This window comes from Alosa alosa, chromosome 18 (genome assembly GCF_017589495.1).
Source record: "Alosa alosa isolate M-15738 ecotype Scorff River chromosome 18, AALO_Geno_1.1, whole genome shotgun sequence".
Taxonomy (NCBI): Eukaryota; Metazoa; Chordata; class Actinopteri; order Clupeiformes; family Clupeidae; genus Alosa; species Alosa alosa.
This window is the reverse complement of record NC_063206.1, coordinates 14,480,257-14,501,011: the sequence shown is the minus strand read 5'-3', so window position 1 is coordinate 14,501,011 and position 20,755 is coordinate 14,480,257. Positions and strand designations below refer to the sequence as shown.

At 47.7% G+C, this 20,755-nt stretch overlaps 2 protein-coding genes across 12 annotated transcripts in view; both read left to right on the top strand.

The window, feature by feature from the left end:
- Nucleotides 1–256: 256 nt before the first annotated feature.
- si:dkey-174i8.1 (arylsulfatase I) lies at nucleotides 257–10,691 on the top strand. Its single transcript, XM_048269647.1, is given in 5 exon segments — nucleotides 257–1,064; nucleotides 6,964–7,296; nucleotides 8,817–9,405; nucleotides 9,407–9,733; nucleotides 9,736–10,691. Coding segments are annotated over 5 exon segments (1,866 nt in total). The 5' UTR covers nucleotides 257–693; the 3' UTR covers nucleotides 9,982–10,691.
- Nucleotides 10,692–15,473: 4,782 nt separating this feature from the next.
- camk2g2 (calcium/calmodulin-dependent protein kinase (CaM kinase) II gamma 2) overlaps nucleotides 15,474–20,755 on the top strand; it is a 62,850-nt gene continuing 57,568 nt past the window's right edge. For 6 of the 11 annotated variants that reach the window (XM_048269659.1, XM_048269654.1, XM_048269660.1 and 3 more), the window contains exons 1-2: nucleotides 15,475–15,789; nucleotides 16,779–16,873. In XM_048269659.1, coding sequence (XP_048125616.1) covers nucleotides 15,725–15,789; nucleotides 16,779–16,873 — 160 coding nt within the window. In that variant the 5' untranslated portion in view covers nucleotides 15,475–15,724. Of the gene's footprint in view, nucleotides 15,790–16,778; nucleotides 16,874–20,755 lie in introns of all 11 variants that reach the window. The other 5 variants (XM_048269655.1, XM_048269651.1, XM_048269662.1 and 2 more) reach the window with 2 other exon arrangements.

Sequence of the window (20,755 nt, the reverse complement as noted above, 5' to 3'; positions counted from 1 at the left end):
CAGAAGGGGGTCAAACAAGCAACATGCATGATTTTCACTTTCCATCACATATACCCCCCTCCATATCACACATATCTGCCTGAATATGGGTGCATATATGGTTTATATAGCACTTTTGTTTTGTGTGCATAGGTGTGTGTATCCATAGCATGTGTGTTTGTGTTGACCTGTTCATGCCTGTGCACAGCACAAGTAGGTGTGTATGCTGCTGGCGTGTGTGTCTTGGCCGCTGCAGGTAGCCGGTGGGAGGGGGCAGTGGAATGTGACGGGCCGCTGTTAAGGGGCAGTCAGACGTCTCTCCCAGGATCCCTCTGAGGCATCTGGGTCCCAGACTCACGGCTCTCCCACCCAGCACCATACCTAGCGCCAGACACATGGAGAGAGGGCTCAAACTGACCAGCCGCACTGACTGACCACCCTCCATCTCATCCACACAGCGGGAATGTACTGGGGCTCGCCACCTATGGATAAGAGCCCTTATATATAACAACAAAGAGAGGGATCTGTTGGATGGTTTTGTCTTTTTTTGATGGATGTTGTTTTTGATGGATGTTGTTTTTGTTGTTTTTCTGAGAGGATGACTCTGTTCTGATTGGATCTAATAGTATTACTGTAGTAAGAGCGGTTAAATTAAAAAATTTGGGTTCGGCCAGCTAAGGAGCATACCTCAAACCAGTCAGGGAGCAGGGCTCCATGGTAACCATGAAGGTGACCGGGAGGCAGCCCGCATCCAGACCCAACGTCCCCCTGCTCAGGGTGGCCACTCTGGGCTACCTCTCTTGCCTGCTATTGGGCCACACGGACACGGTGCTCGTCTCCAAAACCTTCAGCAGGATGGCCAATCAGAGCGCTCCACTGCCACTGCCGCCACTATCACCACGACAACCTCCTCCGCACATCATTTTCTTCATGGTGGACGACCAGGGCTACAGGGACGTGGGCTACCATGGCTCTGACATCCGCACACCCATGCTGGACCAGCTGGCGGCTGAGGGGGTCAAGCTGGAGAACTACTACGTCCAGCCCATCTGTTCACCATCCAGGAGCCAGCTGATGACCGGGCGGTGAGTAGCAGACCCGGTCATGTCCCTCAAATGCACCCACTGCAGCAATAACTCCCCCCAATGCGCATAGTAGCTCTGAAATACAACACACACAACTACAACAAAGCCCACTAATCTGTATTTAAAGGTTACTATGATGTGTCAAATGGACATGGTCATCCAGTCACTATAGTTGAATGTCTGCTGACTGACTATGTTTGTATGTAATTATATGGGTCTGGTTTTGCTGCACTGTAAAAAATAACTACATTATAGAATTGCATGATTTTTATTAGAATTAAAATATTTTGGTCTGTGTATCCAGTCCAAACATGAATAAGACATCACAACAAACAGTAGCAGGAAATAAAACAGTCAGGTCAGGTCTCCCTTCCCATTCATATCAGTCTCTGTATTTTGAGAGTAACACTGTAACAACTCATAAGGTAATCTTTCAACTGCGATACGTGGCAATTCTCTGTGTGTATTGTCCTCTGCGGTGTGCCAGGGAAGAGGCGCTGTTTTCGTCGGCCCCGTCTGGCTGGTGATTCAGAGGCAGTGCAGTGCAGTCTGTCAGTCATCGGCCCTTGGTGCAGAGCAGCATACTGTCCTCTCAGCGCCAGCTCGGGGTGGCCATCACAAAGCTGCTCATGTTTGATCCATCATCCTTTGGCCCGTGGCGTCTTTTCCCCTCTCTCTCTCTCTCTCTCTCTCTCTCTCTCTCTCTCTCTCTCTCTCTCTCTCTCTCTCTCTCTCTCTGCGCCTTGTTCTTGGCTTGTTTTTCAAACAGTCACACAAACTCACACATGCTCTCACACATGCAAACACACACACACACATAAATGCACTAAGAAATAAACACACTCCCTTCTGCTTTCTGAATTTAAGCAAACACACACATACAGTACACACACAAACGCTTATACGTATGCTTATACAATTCAGGAACTAACAAACAATAGCAGGACGGGCGCCTAATGAGCTGATTAGATGAATGATTAAAACTCGTTGCCTATTATTAGGGATAAAGCGTCCAAACACCATCAGTCTTCACATGCTTTGCTTCCTCTTCTCAGCTACTACTACAGTTATACACACTGAAATACACATACATCCACACACACACACACAAACACACACACACACACACACACTACAGTTATACACACTCAAATACACACACATCCACACACACCTCACCCATACAACCCACTTGTATACTCTTCCTCTGCTTATACTTACTACCCTCTCTCCTCCTCATCTCAGCTACCAGACCCCACACACACCTGCCCATACACATGTACACACACCAGTTCATACACATGTACACACACCTGCTCATACACATGTACACACACCTGCTCATACACATGTACACACACCTCTTCATACACATGTACACATGTACACACACCTGTTCATACACATGTACACATGTACACACACCTGTCCATACACATGTACACACACCTGCTCATACACATGTACACACACCTGCCCATACACATGTAGGTACACCTGCTCATACACACTGACGTATCTGCACACATGTCCTCCCTACTGGACACTTGCATACTCTTCCTCTGGCCGTGCTGACCGCTCCCTCCTCCTCTTCCTCTCAGCTACCAGATCCACACGGGGCTCCAGCACTCCATCATCCGCTCGCGCCAGCCGCTCTGTCTGCCGCCGGACGCCCCCACGCTGCCTGAGCGCCTGCAGCGGGCCGGCTACGCCACGCACATGGTGGGCAAGTGGCACGCAGAAGGGAAGGGCTGAGCTGGGTAGGGGGTGGTGAGAGCCAAGGATTCACGTTTCACCGCTTTCTATGGCTCGATGGGCTGGCCATCAGTCTTAGCCGGCTCCCATAAAGAGAGAAATAACCGGGCCATTTCCTAGCTGCCTCCCCTTTTCAGTCAATATACCTGAGCTGAATATATTTTGTTTTGTGCTTTGCTTTGTAATTAAAGGATATGAATAGGCAGAAAACAACGCCAGTGTGCAGTTGCCAATTCACTTTACTACGTTCCAATAATGTGCAGCCCTGCAGCTACCTCCAGAAATGTAAGGGAGGCCTGAAGCTGCTGAGGCCTTTGCACCTGATTCTGAATGAAATATGCAGTGGAGTAGAGAACAACTGGGAAATTGGTCGTTAGTGATGCAGGTCAGTGAGCTGTCTCCATAAGGTGTAATCTGTTCTCTGTCGACTATGCTGTTGCTGGTCAGTGGTTTCATTCCCAGAACAGTCAAAGAGGGCCTTCAGGAAGCTAACTGAAGCTGTGCTGCACCTCCTAATTCCCTGTGGCATTCTGGATCCATGTCAAGTAAAAAAACAAGTGCAGGTATTATATTAGTCATGTTGTGGGGAAACATGCTTTCACCAGCAGCTTTCTGGTAAATGACTGTGGCTAGACCTCTTTGTTATGACTGGACAGACAATTATTTTAGTCCCTGAAAAGAGTGTAGGAAAATTCAATGGAAAACGGTCAGAGCCTACAGCTGTTCTGAGGGCTTTGTGGGTTTGACGTGCATGTAGTTCTGACCGCCGCTAAGCGTAGAGCATAGCTAGGGTAGTGGTCAATAAGGTTAGGGTCTTGGTGGGCAGTCATCGCCCCAAGACTGGGCCCCCGACACAGTTTTCTGTGAATATCTCTTATATATTGGTCCCAAGGGGCCATGTCAGCCTGTCCCATATCTGTTTATTTGAGGTATAATGCCACCTAGATGAAATGAAAAAAGCAAAAACGAGTAGTTTTAGTTGCAGGTATTCTGGCTGACATGTTCAAAACTGCATAAAATTTAAAGTGTAGGATCACTAAGATACCCTCTAAATGCATGCCAAGTTTCGTGGAATTCCGTTCATATGAGCTACACACACGCAAACACAGGCACGCACATACTCACACACAGACACAAACGCATTCACACGCACATACGCACACGCACACATAAACACACACACACACAGGCATGCATACACACAAACATGCACGCACATGCACACAGACACAATTGACAAGCGTGATTTATTTTTGCGGAGAGAATATGCAGGACTGAGCAGCAGTGATATGTTGTACCGATTTGCGGTACATCTAGTTGTTGAACATGGCAGTGATTTTGCATCCATCATACAGGTGACACTGTCCACTTGCGTGACCTTTTGACCTTTTAAGATGTATTAACTCTTTTTTGATCCCGTGAGGGAAAAATTTGACAGATTTGCAAGAGTTGAGTTGGTGTGCAGTCATCACATTCTTGCCAACAATCCACAGAAGGGGGTCAAACAAGCAACATGCATGATTTTCACTTTCCATCACATATACCCCCCTCCATATCACACATATCTGCCTGAATATGGGTGCATATATGGTTTATATAGCACTTTTGTTTTGTGTGCATAGGTGTGTGTATCCATAGCATGTGTGTTTGTGTTGACCTGTTCATGCCTGTGCACAGCACAAGTAGGTGTGTATGCTGCTGGCGTGGTGTGTCTTGGCCTGCAGGTAGCCGTGGGAGGGGCAGTGGAATGTGACGGGCCTGTTATAAGCAGTCAGACGCCTCTCCCAGGATCCCTCTGAGGCATCTGGGTCCCAGACTCACGGCTCTCCCACCCAGCACCATACCTAGCCAGACACATGGAGAGAGGGCTCAAACTGACCAGTCGCGACTGACTGACCACCTCCATCTCATCCACACAGCTGGAATGTACTGGGGCTCGCCACCTATGGATAAGAGCCCTTATATATAAACAACAAAAGAGAGGGATCTGTTGATGGTTTTGTTTTTGATGGATGTTGTTTTTTTGATGGATGTTGTTTTTGTTGTTTTTCTGAGAGGATGACTCTGTTCTGATTGGATCTAATAGTATTACTGTAGTAAGAGCCGGTTAAATTAAAAATTTGGGTTCGCCAGCTAAGGAGCATACCTCAAACCAGTCAGGGAGCAGGGTCCATGGTAACCATGAAGGTGACCGGGAGGCAGCCCTCGATCCAGACCCAACGTCCCTGCTCAGGGTGGCCACTCTGGGCTACCTCTCTGCCTGCTATTGGGGCCACACGGACACGGTGCTCGTCTCCAAAACCTTCAGCAGGATGGCCAATCAGAGCGCTCCACTGCCACTGCCGCCACTATCACCACGAACCTCCTCCTCAAGCACATCATTTTTTTTCTTGGTGGACTGACCAGGGCTACAGGGACGCGGGCTACCATGGCTCTGACATCCGCACACCCATGCTGGACCAGCTGGCGGCTGAGGGGGTCAAGCTGGAGAACTACTACGTCCAGCCCATCTGTTCACCATCCAGGAGCCAGCTGATGACCGGGCGGTGAGTATGAGGACCCGGTCATGTCCCTCAAATGCACCCACTGCAGCAATAACTCCCCCAATGACATAGTAGCTCTGAAATACAACACACACACAACTACAACAAAGCCCACTAATCTGTATTTAAAGGTTACTATGATGTGTCAATGGACATGGTCATCCAGTCACTATAGGAATGTCTGCTGACTGACTATGTTTGTATGTAATTATATGGGTCTGGTTTTGCTGCACTGTAAAAAATAACTACATTATAGAATTGCATGATTTTTATTAGAATTAAAATATTTTGGTCTGTGTATCCAGTCCAAACATGAATAAGACATCACAACAAACAGTAGCAGGAAATAAAAACAGTCAGGTCAGGTCTCCCCTTCCCATTCATATCAGTCTCTGTATTTCTGAGAGTAACACTGTAACAACTCATAAGGTAATCTTTCAACTGCGATACGTGGCAATTCTCTGTGTGTATTGTCCTCTGCGGTGTGCCAGGGAAGAGGCGCTGTTTTCGTCGGCCCCGTCTGGCTGGTGATTCAGAGGCAGTGCAGTGCAGTCTGTCAGTCATCGGCCCTTGGTGCAGAGCAGCATACTGTCCTCTCAGCGCCAGCTCGGGGTGGCCATCACAAAGCTGCTCATGTTTGATCCATCATCCTTGGCTGACGTGGCGTCTTTTCCCTCTCCCTCTCTCTCTCTCTCTCTCTCTCTCTCTCTCTCTCTCTCTCTCTCTCTCTCTCTCTGCGCCTTGTTCTTGGCTTGTTTTTCAAACAGTCACACAAACTCACACATGCTCTCACACATGCAAACACACACACACACATAAATGCACTAAGAAATAAACACACTCCCTTCTGCTTTCTTGAATTTAAGCAAACACACACATACAATACACACACAAACGCTTATATATGATGCTTATACAATTCAGGAACTAACAAACAATAGCAGGACGGGTTCCTAATGAGCTGATTAGATGAATGATTAAAACTCGCTGCCTATTATTAGGATAAAGGCCCAAACACCATCAGTCTTCACATGCTTTGCTTCCTCTTCTCAGCTACTACTACAGTTATACACACTGAAATACACATACATCCACACACACACACACACACACACACACACACACACACACTACAGTTATACACACTCAAATACACACACATCCACACACACCTCACCCATACAACCCACTTGTATACTCTTCCTCTGCTTATACTTACTACCCTCTCTCCTCCTCATCTCAGCTACCAGACCCCACACACACCTGCTGCCTATACACATGTACACACACCAGTTCATACACACGTACACGCACCTGCTCATACATGTACACACACCTGCTCATACACATGTACACACACCTCTTCATACACAGGTACACATGTATACACACCTGTTCATACACATGTACACATGTACACACACACCTGTCCACACATGTACACACACCTGCTCATACACATGTACACACACCTGCCCATACACATGTAGGTACACCTGCTCATACACACTGGACGATTCTGCACACATGTCCTCCCTACTGGACACTTGCATACTCTTCCTCTGGCCGTGCTGACCGCTCCCTCCTCCTCTTCCTCTCAGCTACCAGATCCACACGGGGCTCCAGCACTCCATCATCCGCTCGCGCCAGCCGCTCTGTCTGCCGCCGGACGCCCCCACGCTGCCTGAGCGCCTGCAGCGGGCCGGCTACGCCACGCACATGGTGGGCAAGTGGCACCTGGGCTTCTGCCGGCCCGAGTGCCTGCCCACGGGCCGTGGCTTCCAGAGCTTCCTGGGCTCGCTGACGGGCAGCGGCGACCACTTCACGCACCAGAGCTGCGACGGTGCAGAGGCCTGCGGCTTCGACCTGCACGACGGAGAGCGGCCCGCCTGGGAGCTGAGGGGCAACTACTCCACGCTGCTCTACACCGAGAGGTCCGACACACACACACACACACACACACACACACACACACACACACACACACACACACACACACACACACACACAACTACTCCACGCTGCTCTACACCGAGAGGTCCGACACACACACACACACATACACACACACACAACTAATCCACGCTGCTCTACACCGAGAGGTCCGACACACACACACACACACACACAACTACTCCACGCTGCTCTACACCGAGAGGTCCGACACACACACACACACATACACACACACACAACTACTCCATGCTCCTCTACACCAAGAGCTCCTACACACTACTCCACACTGCTCTATGCTGAGAGGTCCGACACACACACATACACACATGCACACATGCACACACACAAACACACACAGACATAGATGCCTCTCACTGTACACATAGAGACACAGGGCTGGAGAGACACTACAGTTAGGGGAAATGACATTTTAGGCCCTATGAAAGAATTGGCTACAATATTGGCCCCGCCAATAAACAAAAGGCCTGGCCCTTGGAATTGCCCCCTGCCTTACGTTGCCCCTGAATACCGGAGAGCAGGTCAGAGCCTGGGGGTCAGGCTTGGAGTCAGGGTTTGCTTCAGCCAGCAATTGCTATTTAAGACCCAAAGAGTGGGCTGGTTCCAATCATGCAGGAGTGTGGCCAATTCCACACATGCCACCTGCTGGACGTGGAGAGACACTACAGGAGGGCAGGACAGAGTGGGGCGGGTGCTCAGTCATTAGCGTACTTATAATAAAAGGACTTTGCTCATACACATGTGGATATACAGTACACTCATAACCACAGATATTATAGGAGTCGTAACTCAAACACTTGCATAATCACACATGCACACACAAAGGAATGAGAAATGACAGTGAATGAGAGAATCATATACTAATTTAGAAGCACTGATTGATTCTTCTTTACATAGGAAGTGACTTACTGCATGTTGCGCAAATGCAGTAGCTTCTTGTGAATGACAAATCATGGTGCTACTAAAGGAAGTTGTGGTTATGCCTGCATTGGACAACTGCACATATTTGCCTAGTGACCTAATAGTGCAGAAGTAAAGGAAATTCCTTGTAGCTGAGATGCATGTCAGGCTGTAATGTATTTCTGAGTCTAGCAGATGAGTTGCTCTTGGTAGACAGTGAAGCTATCTATCTAGGGTTGTATCTGTTCAATTACTAGAAAATCTTATTCTGCAGGACTTGCGTGGCACTTCCTTTATCAGTTATCTGTTTCAGTTGTGCTCTGTCTTCCGCTTTAGCTAAAAGTATTTGCCTACTGAATACATTAATAAATGAAAGTGCCTGTTACAGAGGCTGCTTCTGTGACCAGCTGATATCTTTGGAGTTTTAAGATTCTCCTCTCCTCCTCTCTCCTCTTCCTCTTCCTCTCCTCTCTTTCTCTCTACCTCTTTTCTTGTCCTCACTTCTCCTCTCCTTCTCTCCTCTTCCTCTCCCTCTTCTTTTCTTCTTTTCTCCTCCTCTCCTCTGTGTTCCTCCCATCAGGGTGAAGCAGATCCTGCGCTCGCACCCTTCCCAGAAGCCCCTGTTCCTGTACGTGGCGCTCCAGGCTCTCCACACCCCCCTGCAGGCTCCTGCCCGCCTGCTGCGGCGCCACAGCGATCTGGGCAACCGGCCGCGCCGCCACTACGCTGCCATGCTGACCGGCGTGGACGAGGCAGTCGGCGAGGTGGTGCGCGAGCTCCGTGCCAGCGGCCTCTACCGCAACTCCGTGCTGGTCTACTCCTCGGATAATGGCGGGCAGCCACTGTCCGGTGGCTGCAACTGGCCGCTGCGTGGCGGCAAGGGCTCTTACTGGGAGGGCGGCGTACGGGCCGTGGGGTTTGTCCACAGCCCACTGCTGAAGCGCCGCGGGGTGGTCAGCCGGGCGCTTATCCACGTGTCCGACTGGTACCCGACGCTGCTCGGGCTGGCCAGAGCGGCGGGGGCGAAGGACCGGCGGCTGGACGGTCAAGACGTGTGGGGGGCCATTAGCGAAGGCCTGCCGTGCCCGCGCAACGAGATCCTGTTCAACATCGACCCAGTGTCGCGTCGGGAGGGCGAACCGCACCAGCAGAGGGCACTATGCCGGGGCCAAGCTTCGCATCTGGGGACACGGGGCGGCGGGCGCACTGCCACGGGGTGACTGGAAGCTGCTGACGGGCCCCATGGGCGACGGAGACTGGTTCCCACCGCACACGCTGACCACCGAGGAAGAGGGGGCCGCACTGGCGCCGCCGCCCGGTTGGCAGGCCCTGGAGAAGCGGCGCGACCAGCACGCCAAATCCGTCTGGCTCTTCAACATCACCGCCGACCCGTACGAGCGGCGCGACCTGTCCGAGGTGCGGCCCGAAGTTGTGCGCCTGCTCATGGGCCGCATCGCTGAGTACAACCAAACCCGCCCGTGCCCCAAGAACCCCACCCGGACGACCAGCTGGTCGAAATCAAGCTCCTCCGGTGGGTGTGGACCCCCTGGCTGGGCCGGGAGGGGGCGAGTGGAGGCATCGCTGGGGGAAACGAGGTGGCGGCGTTGGGGGCGGCGATGGGGGGAGGTGCCCTGGCTCTGGGTGCTTACAGGCGGGTGGCCGTCAAACACTGTAAGGTCTGCAGGCTGCGCGCGCTCTTCAAGAAGGTTGGCTTTCGTATGCAGAGGGCCTCACTGTTCTTTTAGCCTGGGGAGAGAAGTGTGTGTGTGTGTGTGTGTGTGCGTGTTATGGGGAGAGAAGTGTGTGTGTGTGTGTTAGTGTGCGTGTGCGTGTGGTGGGGAGGGGTGGTTGCAAAGAGGAGCCTGGAGGACTGGGGTTGCGTCACAAGACTTGCTGAATCATTGTGGCCTGCCCCTATTTCTTACTGTGGCCAATGTGGGAGGTCACTGTGTATGTGTGTGTGTGTCTGTGTGTGTGTAAAAGGGTGTGTGAAAGTGTGTGTGAAAAATGATGTCTGTGTGTTTTTCTGCTGACGGCTTTCCCTCTTGTCTACAGATGGACACACTCACATGATGACATTAACATCCCACAATGGTTCTCTTTCTCTTTTCTTCCCTTTCTCTTTTCCTCCCTTTCTTTTCTCCCTTTCTCTTCTCTTCCCTTTCTCTTCTCTTCTTCTCGTGATGATGCCATGGACGCCATGACACACACGCACCATCTTTCTTACTCCACGAACCTCTCACATACTCTCCTGCTTAGAAGCTTTGCTGCTCAACAAACTAGTCCCCCCTTCCATGACCCGGAGGCAGATTCATGGTGAGGCCATGACCAACCGTCACCTGCTGACCTCATCCTCATTCCATGGTTAATGATGATTAACTCGCTATATGTTAACTGAGAAGGGAAAGGCAATATCGATGCTTACTGTGTCATTGTTTATTTCCTTTATTGTGCTGTTCACTGGAGGGTTTTTTTAATAAATAAGAAAATAAACATGTTTTGTGGATCCCCTTTGCTCTGTTCAGCAACAGCAACTCCCAGGTGGAGTTTAAATCAACAAGTACAGTATACGTGTTTGTGTGTTGTTGTGTGTTTTACTGATATGTGTGTGTGTGTGTGTGTGTGTGTGTGTGTGTGTGTGTGTGTGTGTGTGTGTGTGTGTGTGTGTGCGTGTGTGTGTGTGTGTGTGTGTGTGTGTGTGTGTGTGTGTGTGTGTGTGTGTGTGTGTGTGTGTGTGTGTGTGTGTGTGTGTGTGTGTGTGTGTGTGTGCGTGTGTGTGTGTGTGTGTGTGTGTGTGTGTGTGTGTGCGCGTGTGTGTGTGTGTGTGTGTGCGTGCGTGCATGTGTGTGTGTGTGTGTGTGTGTGTGTGTGTGTGTGTGTGTAAATGTACGTTTATGTGTGGGTTTTATCGACCAGCATATGCCGTTGCTGTGAGCCACTCTGCGTAGGAGGAACGGCAGGTACCCTCTCTCTCTCTCTCTCTCTCTCTCTCTCTCTTCTGCTCTCTCTTCTTTTCTCTCTCTCTTTCTCTTCTGCTTGTTCTTTCTCTCTCTCTCTCTCTCTCCCCTACTCCTTCTCTTCTCTCTCTCTCTCTGTCTCTCTCTCCCCTACTCTGTCTCAGTGTTTAATTAAGCCTGGCCTCATTAGTCCCTCGCCTGCACTCCGCAGAGCTCAGCTAATGTTCTCTCTCCCTCCTAATCTCGTCGCCTTCCTCTCCTGCTCTCTCTCTCTCTCCCATCTTCTCTACACCTTTTCTTCTCCTCCCTCTCTTGTGCTCTCTCTCTCTCTTTTCTTTACCTCCCTCTTTCCTGCTCTCTCTCTCTCCTCCAACTGCTCTCCTGCTTCTTTTCGCCGGCGTCTTGTGTACCTCTCTCTGCATTAGCATCGCCACAACTTGCTTTGTTTAAATATTACGAAACAAACCACTTTATTCCTCCCACTCCTCGGAGTCGTTCTCCTCTTCCTCACTCTGCTGGATCTTCTCATGCTCTTCCTCCACTGCTCCGCCACGCTGTTGTTCTTTTCTCTCTCTCTCTCTCTCTCCCTCTCTCTCTCTCTCTCTCCATTTTTATTGGTTGGGTTCAAAGGTAATGGGCAGGATGGGCGATGAGACATATGACATGGACAGTTACATAAAGTGAGGAGGAGGAGGAGAAGGGAGGAAGGGATCCCCTGGGCATCCAGGCTACTCTCTGTGAAGAACCCGGCGCCTGGAGCTGACCTCCTATATCTCACACAGATATCACAAAGAACTTTGTTTTATTTGTTTATTTTTTTTTGTTTTGTTTTTTCTCTCACCACATTTCTGTTGCATTGACAAGAATGTTCATTTCAGACCGTAATTATGACCCCGGCTGCAAGGATTGACTCAAGTTGGCCAATCTGGGTTATTCTTCATGGGGATATGTGAGGGCAAGCATTTTCTGTACCCCTGGCCTTTTGAACTTTACAGTCGTCCTACTCGGGAGGGCTCCCACCATAGGGTAGAAGAAAACAAGAAAAGAAAGCAGAAGCCAGCAGCCTTTTGAGTGGTGGTGACACATACTCCACATTTCTCCTGTGTGTGGGGGGGGGGGGGCAGGGGGGTGACGGTCTTGGGTTATAAACAGCGACACACGAGGAAGTTCTCCAGCAGGCCAGCTGTGAGGGAATGACCTTCCGTGACCTCGCTGTGGATCCGCCATAGAAGCTGAAGCACCGGGAAGCTGACAGACACACCCGGGGCCTTCCTCAGTCTCCTCTGGGCTTGTGGCCTCGTCGCACACTAAGGATTTACGTCCAGACCTGTATTGTGTGCTCTGGACAGGGACGCTCTATACTTTCAAAAACACACTTCAGCCTAGAATCAGTTGTCACATGGATGTTTGATGTATGATGTTTGTATGTTTCACGCATGTTTGAGCATCAATGTATGTAGATTACCTGTAGATACCACAGACTACACCATTGTAACAGGCCTGTAAGACAACATATGTTGTCTGAAGCTAGGCAGAAGAAAGTTGGCTACAACACTGTTTTTGTACCAAAAACTAGCTTATTGAGATAAGTACAGAGACTCTGTGTGTGTGTGTTTGATCGAGCTGATTGTAGAACATTGTTCTATGCTAACAGGATGGGATGAGTATATAAAGTGTGTTTGTAATTATGACAGCATGCTGCTATTGGCAGGGCCTCAAGAGCAATGTGAAAGCTGCAGAATACAATAGGCTTGCGCTTCCCTCCTCATTTGACTCAAATACACAATGAAATGATATTTCCTATTTATGAATCATTGAATCCACCAGTTTCAGGAAAGGTTGTTGATATTTGAAGTAAACAGCTGATCACCACTCTCTAACATGCTTCTGAAGCAGCATGTTGTTTGGCTGTGTTCTGTTCAAGCATTATGTTTGTTTCCCATTTACAGAGCCAGGGCTATCCCAACACCGGAGGGTTTATTTGCGCAAACACTGAACAAACAAAGGAACAATTGGCTGAATATAACAAAAAGTGCACGAGATTAGAATCAGTGGGAATACCTTTAATCTTTACAATTAGAGATAACATCACTGGGTGATAAATCAACCTTTCAGTATGTACTCTGTGTTCAATAAAGACAGATAGAACAAAACTGTGCATGATTACAGAATGACAACTTCACATACACAAACACACACACACCAGTCAAGTTATACCTCAGTCGATGGGTCCTTCCTTCCAATGACAGAAAGTTCTGGAGGGAGAAACGGAGACAGCCAACTCCTCACACTGGATGACTCATTCAGGAATGACTGTTCAGTTTGGCACTCGACCTAAATTGCTTCACTCACTGCCTCACTCGCCGTGTTAGTATCATACGCAACGGCGAGTGCTCTAAAAAACAACCTCAGACATCTGCCACATACATTAATGATATAAAGTAATGGGTGGGTGGGGGTGTATGTAGTGCATTACACCAACAGGAACAGAGGAGGTATTGTTCTGATTTGGGCCTATCACATGTTTTCTTTCATTCATCTTAGTTAGAGAGGAGTTTTCAAATGCTGCTTGCATGTGCTAAAACCAATCGGTATACATAGCCTAGAGGAAATGAAAATGTGCTCTGTGGTCAAGCATTTTTGTAGACAACACCCAAAGCACTGAATGTTTCCCTGTGCTTCTTGTAAAAAGCAAAGAAGAAACATGCCAAATGATTGTAATGGAGTTCCCGTCAGTGCTTTTGGTCCAAAGCCGAACCTGTGTAGAGTCACTGTTGAACACGTCAGTTAAATTCAAAGGAATTCTGTGTGTTCTCCCCCCATCTTACTGGAAAACCTCAAATTGTCTGGAGGCTCAAAGGTCGAGAAGTGTGTGGAAATTCCATTGATGATGAGACAGGACAAGAGATAAAGTTGAACTAATCAAGACGACCCCTTAAAATGGTTTCAACAGAACACAATTTCCTTTCTAATAACCCTTTCTTGTTGGGTGTAAAAGTTTCTCAAAACATTTTCACTGCTAAAAAGTACTTTAAGGAACCACCAAAATTAGGCTAGGCCTACTCTGTAAACACATTTCTATCAGAAGGTTTTTTGAAAGATCCATTAGGAGCACCCTTTCTCAACAAGAATACCATATTACCCTCTTGTATTTTGCTTCTGGCAACTGAAAACACTACATACTCACACACATCTACCCCACACATCTACCCCCCCCCCCCCCACACACACACACACAAACTGTACAAACACATGCACAAACACACAGAGTGCCACAATTAATACCAAGGCACCTCTACACTGCTCTAATTAGGCTTTCATATCAGCCAGCCTCCCTGTAATTATGGCCAAGAACTCTGTGCTCCTGTATTCACTGCAAGCACTCCTTAATCACTGTTCCTCTCCATGCGGCTGCCCAAGGAGGACGAGCTGCCACACACACACACACACACTCACATACGAACTAGGCATATGGACAGGAAAGTGTGGGGTAGGGCTGACAAGCTTACGCACGCCTCTCTCCACTAAAATGCAAGCTGCACATAATTTGCCAGAGGAACATATGCAGAACACAAACACACACACTCTAAAAAAATATTTTCACACCTTTTGAAACCAACAACTGACACTTCTCACAATCAGCTCTTTCCTCTTCGCTCTCCCTTGCTTGCACACACATGAACAACAGCAGATAATTACAGAAAAACAGAAAACACCCCAACTGCACCGACATGAAAAAATGTGAACCCAGAAGATTCAATGTGATTAAAGTGTATAGATATTCCAATCTACACTAATCTGTCCATAATGAAGAGAAAATGACAATGGCCAACCCAGCAAGAGGCTATAAAGGTATTAGCCCACCCCCTGAGTGGGTTGGGAATTGATGTATGTTCAGGTGAGCCACTGATCCTACCTGCCTTGGCCTTTGGCAGGCTTATCATTGACATGATCAGCGTGTTATCAAATTAATAACTGATCATCATACATTGAGCTTCGGAATCAAGTTATTCTATTATACCATGCAACATTCATGGCTGGTTTATATATTTAAAAAAATACATTAACAGTGGTTACTCAATTCTCAGGCTATGCATGGAGAAAGACGTTTTCATATGGTAATGGAAATAAGAACCGAAATTGAAACTAAACATGTTTTACATCATGTAACTCCACTAAATGTGATGGCATTGCGCCACCCTCCTTTGGCTTGACACTATGCAGGAGCACAGTGTTGACTCAACGCTGCCAGCCTACTCGACACCCCTTCGGTCGCAGTGCTAATGCAGCACCGGATCTCCTACTCCGCGTCTTGCTTTCCATCTCCTCTCGGCACTAGGGAGAAAATCTCGCGTTGCTGTACGCTCTCTCTCTCTCTCTCTCTCTCTCTCTCTACTACCACCCCTCATCGCCCCCTCCCTTTCCTCTGTCTCTATCTCCCTCTCCTTTTGAGTAGACGAGATCTCCTCCCGAAACCTGAGCGAGGCAGTCACCAAAAACGAGAGGCGATATCTCTCTCACACTGCACAACATGGCTACTATTGTAACCTCGACAAGGTTCACAGACGAATATCAGCTATATGAAGAACTCGGAAAGTGAGTAACAATAGCCTACTGCTGTTTCCTTTTCCTTGCTGCTCCGTATCTCATTGTAGCTGAATGTTGACAATGCAGAGTAGGTTTTGCATGTCAAAAAGGCAAGTAAAAACTAGCGGATAGGAGGCTCGCGTCCGCCCAGCTGTGAATTGTTTACATTAAATTCGGATGTTTGTTTCATTTGTGTCGTTCTCAAACACCATTGCCATAGGTTAAGACCGCTCACCGCTGGGAGAGCATGCATGTGAACATCTTGGTTGCTAGCTGGTATGAATATTTCCTCATGTCAGATAGACTGCTCATAAATCGCCATCCACGGACAGGATGGTCACAAAGGCTCATATCATGGCACGACAAGAGGTTATTAGGCCAATTGTAACTTTTTAGCTGTAGCCTAATATTTGTGAGGCATGTGACAGTCGCCACGCCAGAAGGAATGGCTTACTGCAGACTTGTGTAATAGCTGTGTCATACTCCTCGGCAAATGTAGCCACTTTGTGTTTTGTTCAGCATCACTCGAGTAGTGTCACAACGAAGCCAGCTTGAGAGCTAGCGCTCTGCAACATTTGATAGGCTACCTACCTAAACGCTGAGTGATATATCGGCTGCATCTATTTGCAAGATTAATAGTCTTTGAAATCACATTAGTCTGTGTAGCCTATTGCATATGAGGATTGCTGATCTGTATAATCAGCATGTTATGGTTTGACCCTTGGGTGAAAGATAACAGTCTACGCGTGTTCTCAGTGTAGCCTGGTAAGCTTCCTGTCAAAGGGGTGTTTCATGGCCATCAAAACCGCCCCTTGCTTATCAGCGCTTGTATTTCCGTTGAAATTCACCGCCAGTCATGGTAGTATAATTCCAATAGCGTTGTAGCCTACATTAAAGTTGTGTTACCGCCTTGCGCAATGGCCATTGTCAGTTACTAGAGAAAGTGTTGTTTAGTCAGTGAAAAAAACAATGTCCACATGTTTGCCATTCCAATACAGGGGTGCCTTTTCTGTGGTTCGACGATGTGTCAAGAAATCCACGGGACAGGAATATGCTGCAAAAATAATAAATACGAAAAAGCTGTCTGCCCGAGGTAAGTCTTTTTAAAGTCATGGTATTCCAAGAAATGGTTTCATGATTCTTGCACTCTTGACTTGTGTGCCTAGAAATATATGCAGATATCTTATTCATTTACCAAGCATAATAAGCATCCCCAATGCAATAAGCAACCTGGTATAGGCCTACTCTATGACCATGTAAGCATCTTTTAGTGACATGTTGCAGAGTCTGAAAGCGTTTTAGGACACAAGCTTTAAAAAAGCTGTAGTAAGATGGTCTCACAAATGGTAGGCCTACACAAGATCTATTTCCTTACATTTTGCTCAATTCAAGTTAGAAGTAGATCCTCAGCGCACATAAGCCTTGTCCCACAACTTGCATTCCAGATGAAGTTGCTCCAATTGTTGTTTTTTATTTACTAAAAGAAACACAGCCCCATGCCATTTGTACACAATGTCAAGAAGTTTTCTCAGTGGCCATAACATGCACCCAGTTGCACCTCTCCACCTAATAACAGGCCTACTGCTTTGTGTTGGCCCCTCGAGGGACACTAGCCAGTCTGCACAGTTGTCCAGGTTAACCATAACAAGTCTAGTGTGCCGTAGAGGAAAGCAGTGGCCTTTTAAAGCATTTGGACATCCCATGGGCTGCCGAAGTTGCTGGTAGTTTTGGTGCTCTTATCAGGCCATCCAGAATCAAGCCTACTTTTGACATGTGCAAAACAATAGCTTTGCATAACACAGATAGCTTGCTTGAGTTATGAAAGCAAAAATTGTGGTGTTCTATGGCTGCAATAGATATTCAGAACAAGCTTGTTGTCCAGTCGCTTACTTTTAGTCATTCACTATGTTGAATTGAAACTAGCCTGAATGAATCAGCCAGACTTCTAAAATGACTGTGTTATGTTATGCAATCAGGCAGTATTGTGATACCCAACAGCATCAAATACAATGGATAACAGTTTATTATATGTTTATTACCAACAAGCAAATTGCACAATGTCGTTGGAAAATGAACCCTGCAGCACGGCCTTTAAGTGCCACATATTGTTTGTGTGTAGTTCAAACCAAGGCTTGAAGTGGTTCAATCTGATGTAGTGAGAATTCTCTTTCTCTCTCTCTCTCTCTCTCTCTCTCCCTCTCCCTCCTCTCACTCTTTGTTGCACCTTGCTTGAGTCACACTCGAGTGTGGCTCTCATCTGCTCTAATGAAGCCTCTGTGAGGAAGGACAGGATACGTGAGACTCACTCGCCGTTCCCGCCACCACCGCAGGAAAACAAAAGCACCGGATCTATTTCTGGAAAGTGGACACTGTGTATACCTGTATGCCCTACCGGCAGTATCGAGTTTTGGGGTGGAGTGAGGTGGGGTGGAAAAGGGACATCTTTTTAAAACACTTGACATTGATAGAGATGGCTATTAATTAGATTCCTGCCTCATCCACCACCCCTACCCCCACCCCCACCCCCCGCCTCCTTCGTTTGTCTTCACTACCATCATTTGCTGTCCTCTTAGTCATCCATGTGTTCATCCATTTGTCCGTGAGGCAGCATCCAAGCCAGACATTCTCAGCCATGCATGAAGGTCAATCAATGAGTGTGTTCCTTGGAACCATGCGGGCATCTCACTTCACTGGAATCTGCCAGCGTTACCATGTACCAAGTTGCCATGGTGCCATTGTTGTGGGTTGTTTGCTTGCTTTCTATTTGACTTGCATTATTAGATTTCTTAACCTTTACCAGTAACAAAGACTTGAAAGTATAAGAAGTGTAAATATCTCTTTGGAACTAGTGTTTGGTAGTTTAAGTCTCCATATATTGTGTCTCAGGGGCTTAGGAGATCAATCTCAGTTCACTGCATTGGTGCTAGTCGTTGGATGCTTCTCATGAGCTCTCTCTCTCTACGTGCAGTCCATTGCTGTACTGTACTGCAGATAAATTAAAGCATTGTTTGTTATTGACTTTATTTAAAAGATCAGTTTAAAAAGGTAATTAGCCCCCCACTCACCCACACCGCCCCTCAATTTGGCATCTTTGGCAGAGTTCCTGTCAAGTAACCTGGCAACTGTTTTCTTGAAACTGTTCATCACGTTGGCTGGCACGGAATAAAAAACTAAAGTGTCCCATTTATCTGGCGTGGCAGCGGAGAGCGGCCAGAGCCCCGTCTCTAAATCTCTCATGACCATAATGTCCAGTGGCCTTAATCAAAGCTGAAAGCCCCTTGGACATGACTGTTTGTTCGACACAAAAAACACCACAATTATCTGTCTCTCATGTCTCATCTGCAGGCCATATTGATGTTTGTAAAAGGGCAGTCCTTTCACAGCCATGGGTTTTTGCTTATATAGGCTATATTAAATTATAAATTGCATGTGGAAGCAGGATTCTTTACCAAGCTGGCAAATGTGTGACATTTGTGCATTCTTGGGTTGTAAAGCCAGTGTTGAATGTGACATGCTGAAACCACTTGCTTGGAGAGGTCATGTGATGACCCATTGAATCTTACTATTGCTCTGTTGCTTTGTAGGATTCTACATTTGATAAATCCTACTCAGTCTTACTAGTTCAGGCCCAGAGTTGGTCATATGTGATCATAATAAACAAGGGCTTGAAGATTACTGGTGAATGTAAAAGAAATGGCCAAAGGTGACCAAATCTCCCTCCTCCAGATTGACACCAATACAAAGGCGTTGTGACATCGGTCCAAGGCAGCAAGGGCTTTACGATGGATTAGATTTGTGCCACAAGTCAGAGTGTTCATTCTCTGGTGATCTGGCACTGTAATGAGCGTCTTTGATGAGGAGCCTCTGGGCTGATTAGTGTGCCCTGCCTTCCTATCTCCACCACCACGAGATCACCACTGTCATATCCACTCGTGTGGCTTGCTAAGACCTGCTTTGCCACAAACCCAGCAATTTATTATCTCTCTCTCTCTCTCACTCTCTCTGTCTTTCTCTCTCTCTCTCTCTCTCTCTCTCTCTCTCTATCTATTTTCTCTACATCATCCATCTGTCTTTCTATCACTTTCTCTCTTTCTTTCTCCCTCTCTTCTCCTTGTGTTTCCATGCATCTTCTGTTTCACCGCACTGTTTGTGGTCCCCTGGTGCAGATCCTGGGCTGCTGTTGCTTTTGCATAAGGTCCTGCATAATTCCGTATAAAAAGTGCGCGTGGTCTTATGTAAATCAGCTGTGCGCGCCGGTGGCCCGAGTCGGCCCAGCCGAGCCGAGCCGAGCTGCCTACCATCGGTTGCGCTGCGGCACACACACACACACAGCGCCACACAGGCGCACGCTCCACTCCTCTCTCTGTTCCTCTCAGCTCCATCTCCAGAGTGGAGGCTGCTCCTCGCTGCAGCGCCTCCCACTCAGTTGCCTCTTTGCTGGGCTGCAAGCAGTGACTAGTGCCCCTCTCCTGGGACATTCCTGACTGGCAGTGGTGTGGTTCCCAGACCTATTCAGTTTACCTCTAAATAGCTACATGTACAAAACAATAAGCCTGCTTTTATCATAGGGTATGCTCAGGGTTAAAGACTTGGCATGCGTAGGCTTATATGCTTTATGTTATGTATGTGTAAGGTGGGTTGAATATTTGGCATGTATAGCTTTATACACGCCAAAAGGTTACACTAGGTTCATTTAATAATGTGTGTGTGTGTGTGTGTGTGTGTGTGTGAGAGAATGTGTGTCACAGGTAGAGATGGAGAAATGGAATGTAGATGGTGGGCGTGTGGAGGCCCTTGCGTGCAGTTGGAGCAGGGGACAGACTCCATTGCCGAGTCTCTCTCTCTATCTCTCTCTCACTCACTCTGTCTCTCTGTCTATCTCTATCTCTCACTCTCACTTTCACTCTCTCTGTCTATCTCTCTCTCTCTCTCTCTCTCTCTCTCTCTCTCTCTCTCTCTCTCTCTCTCTCTCTCT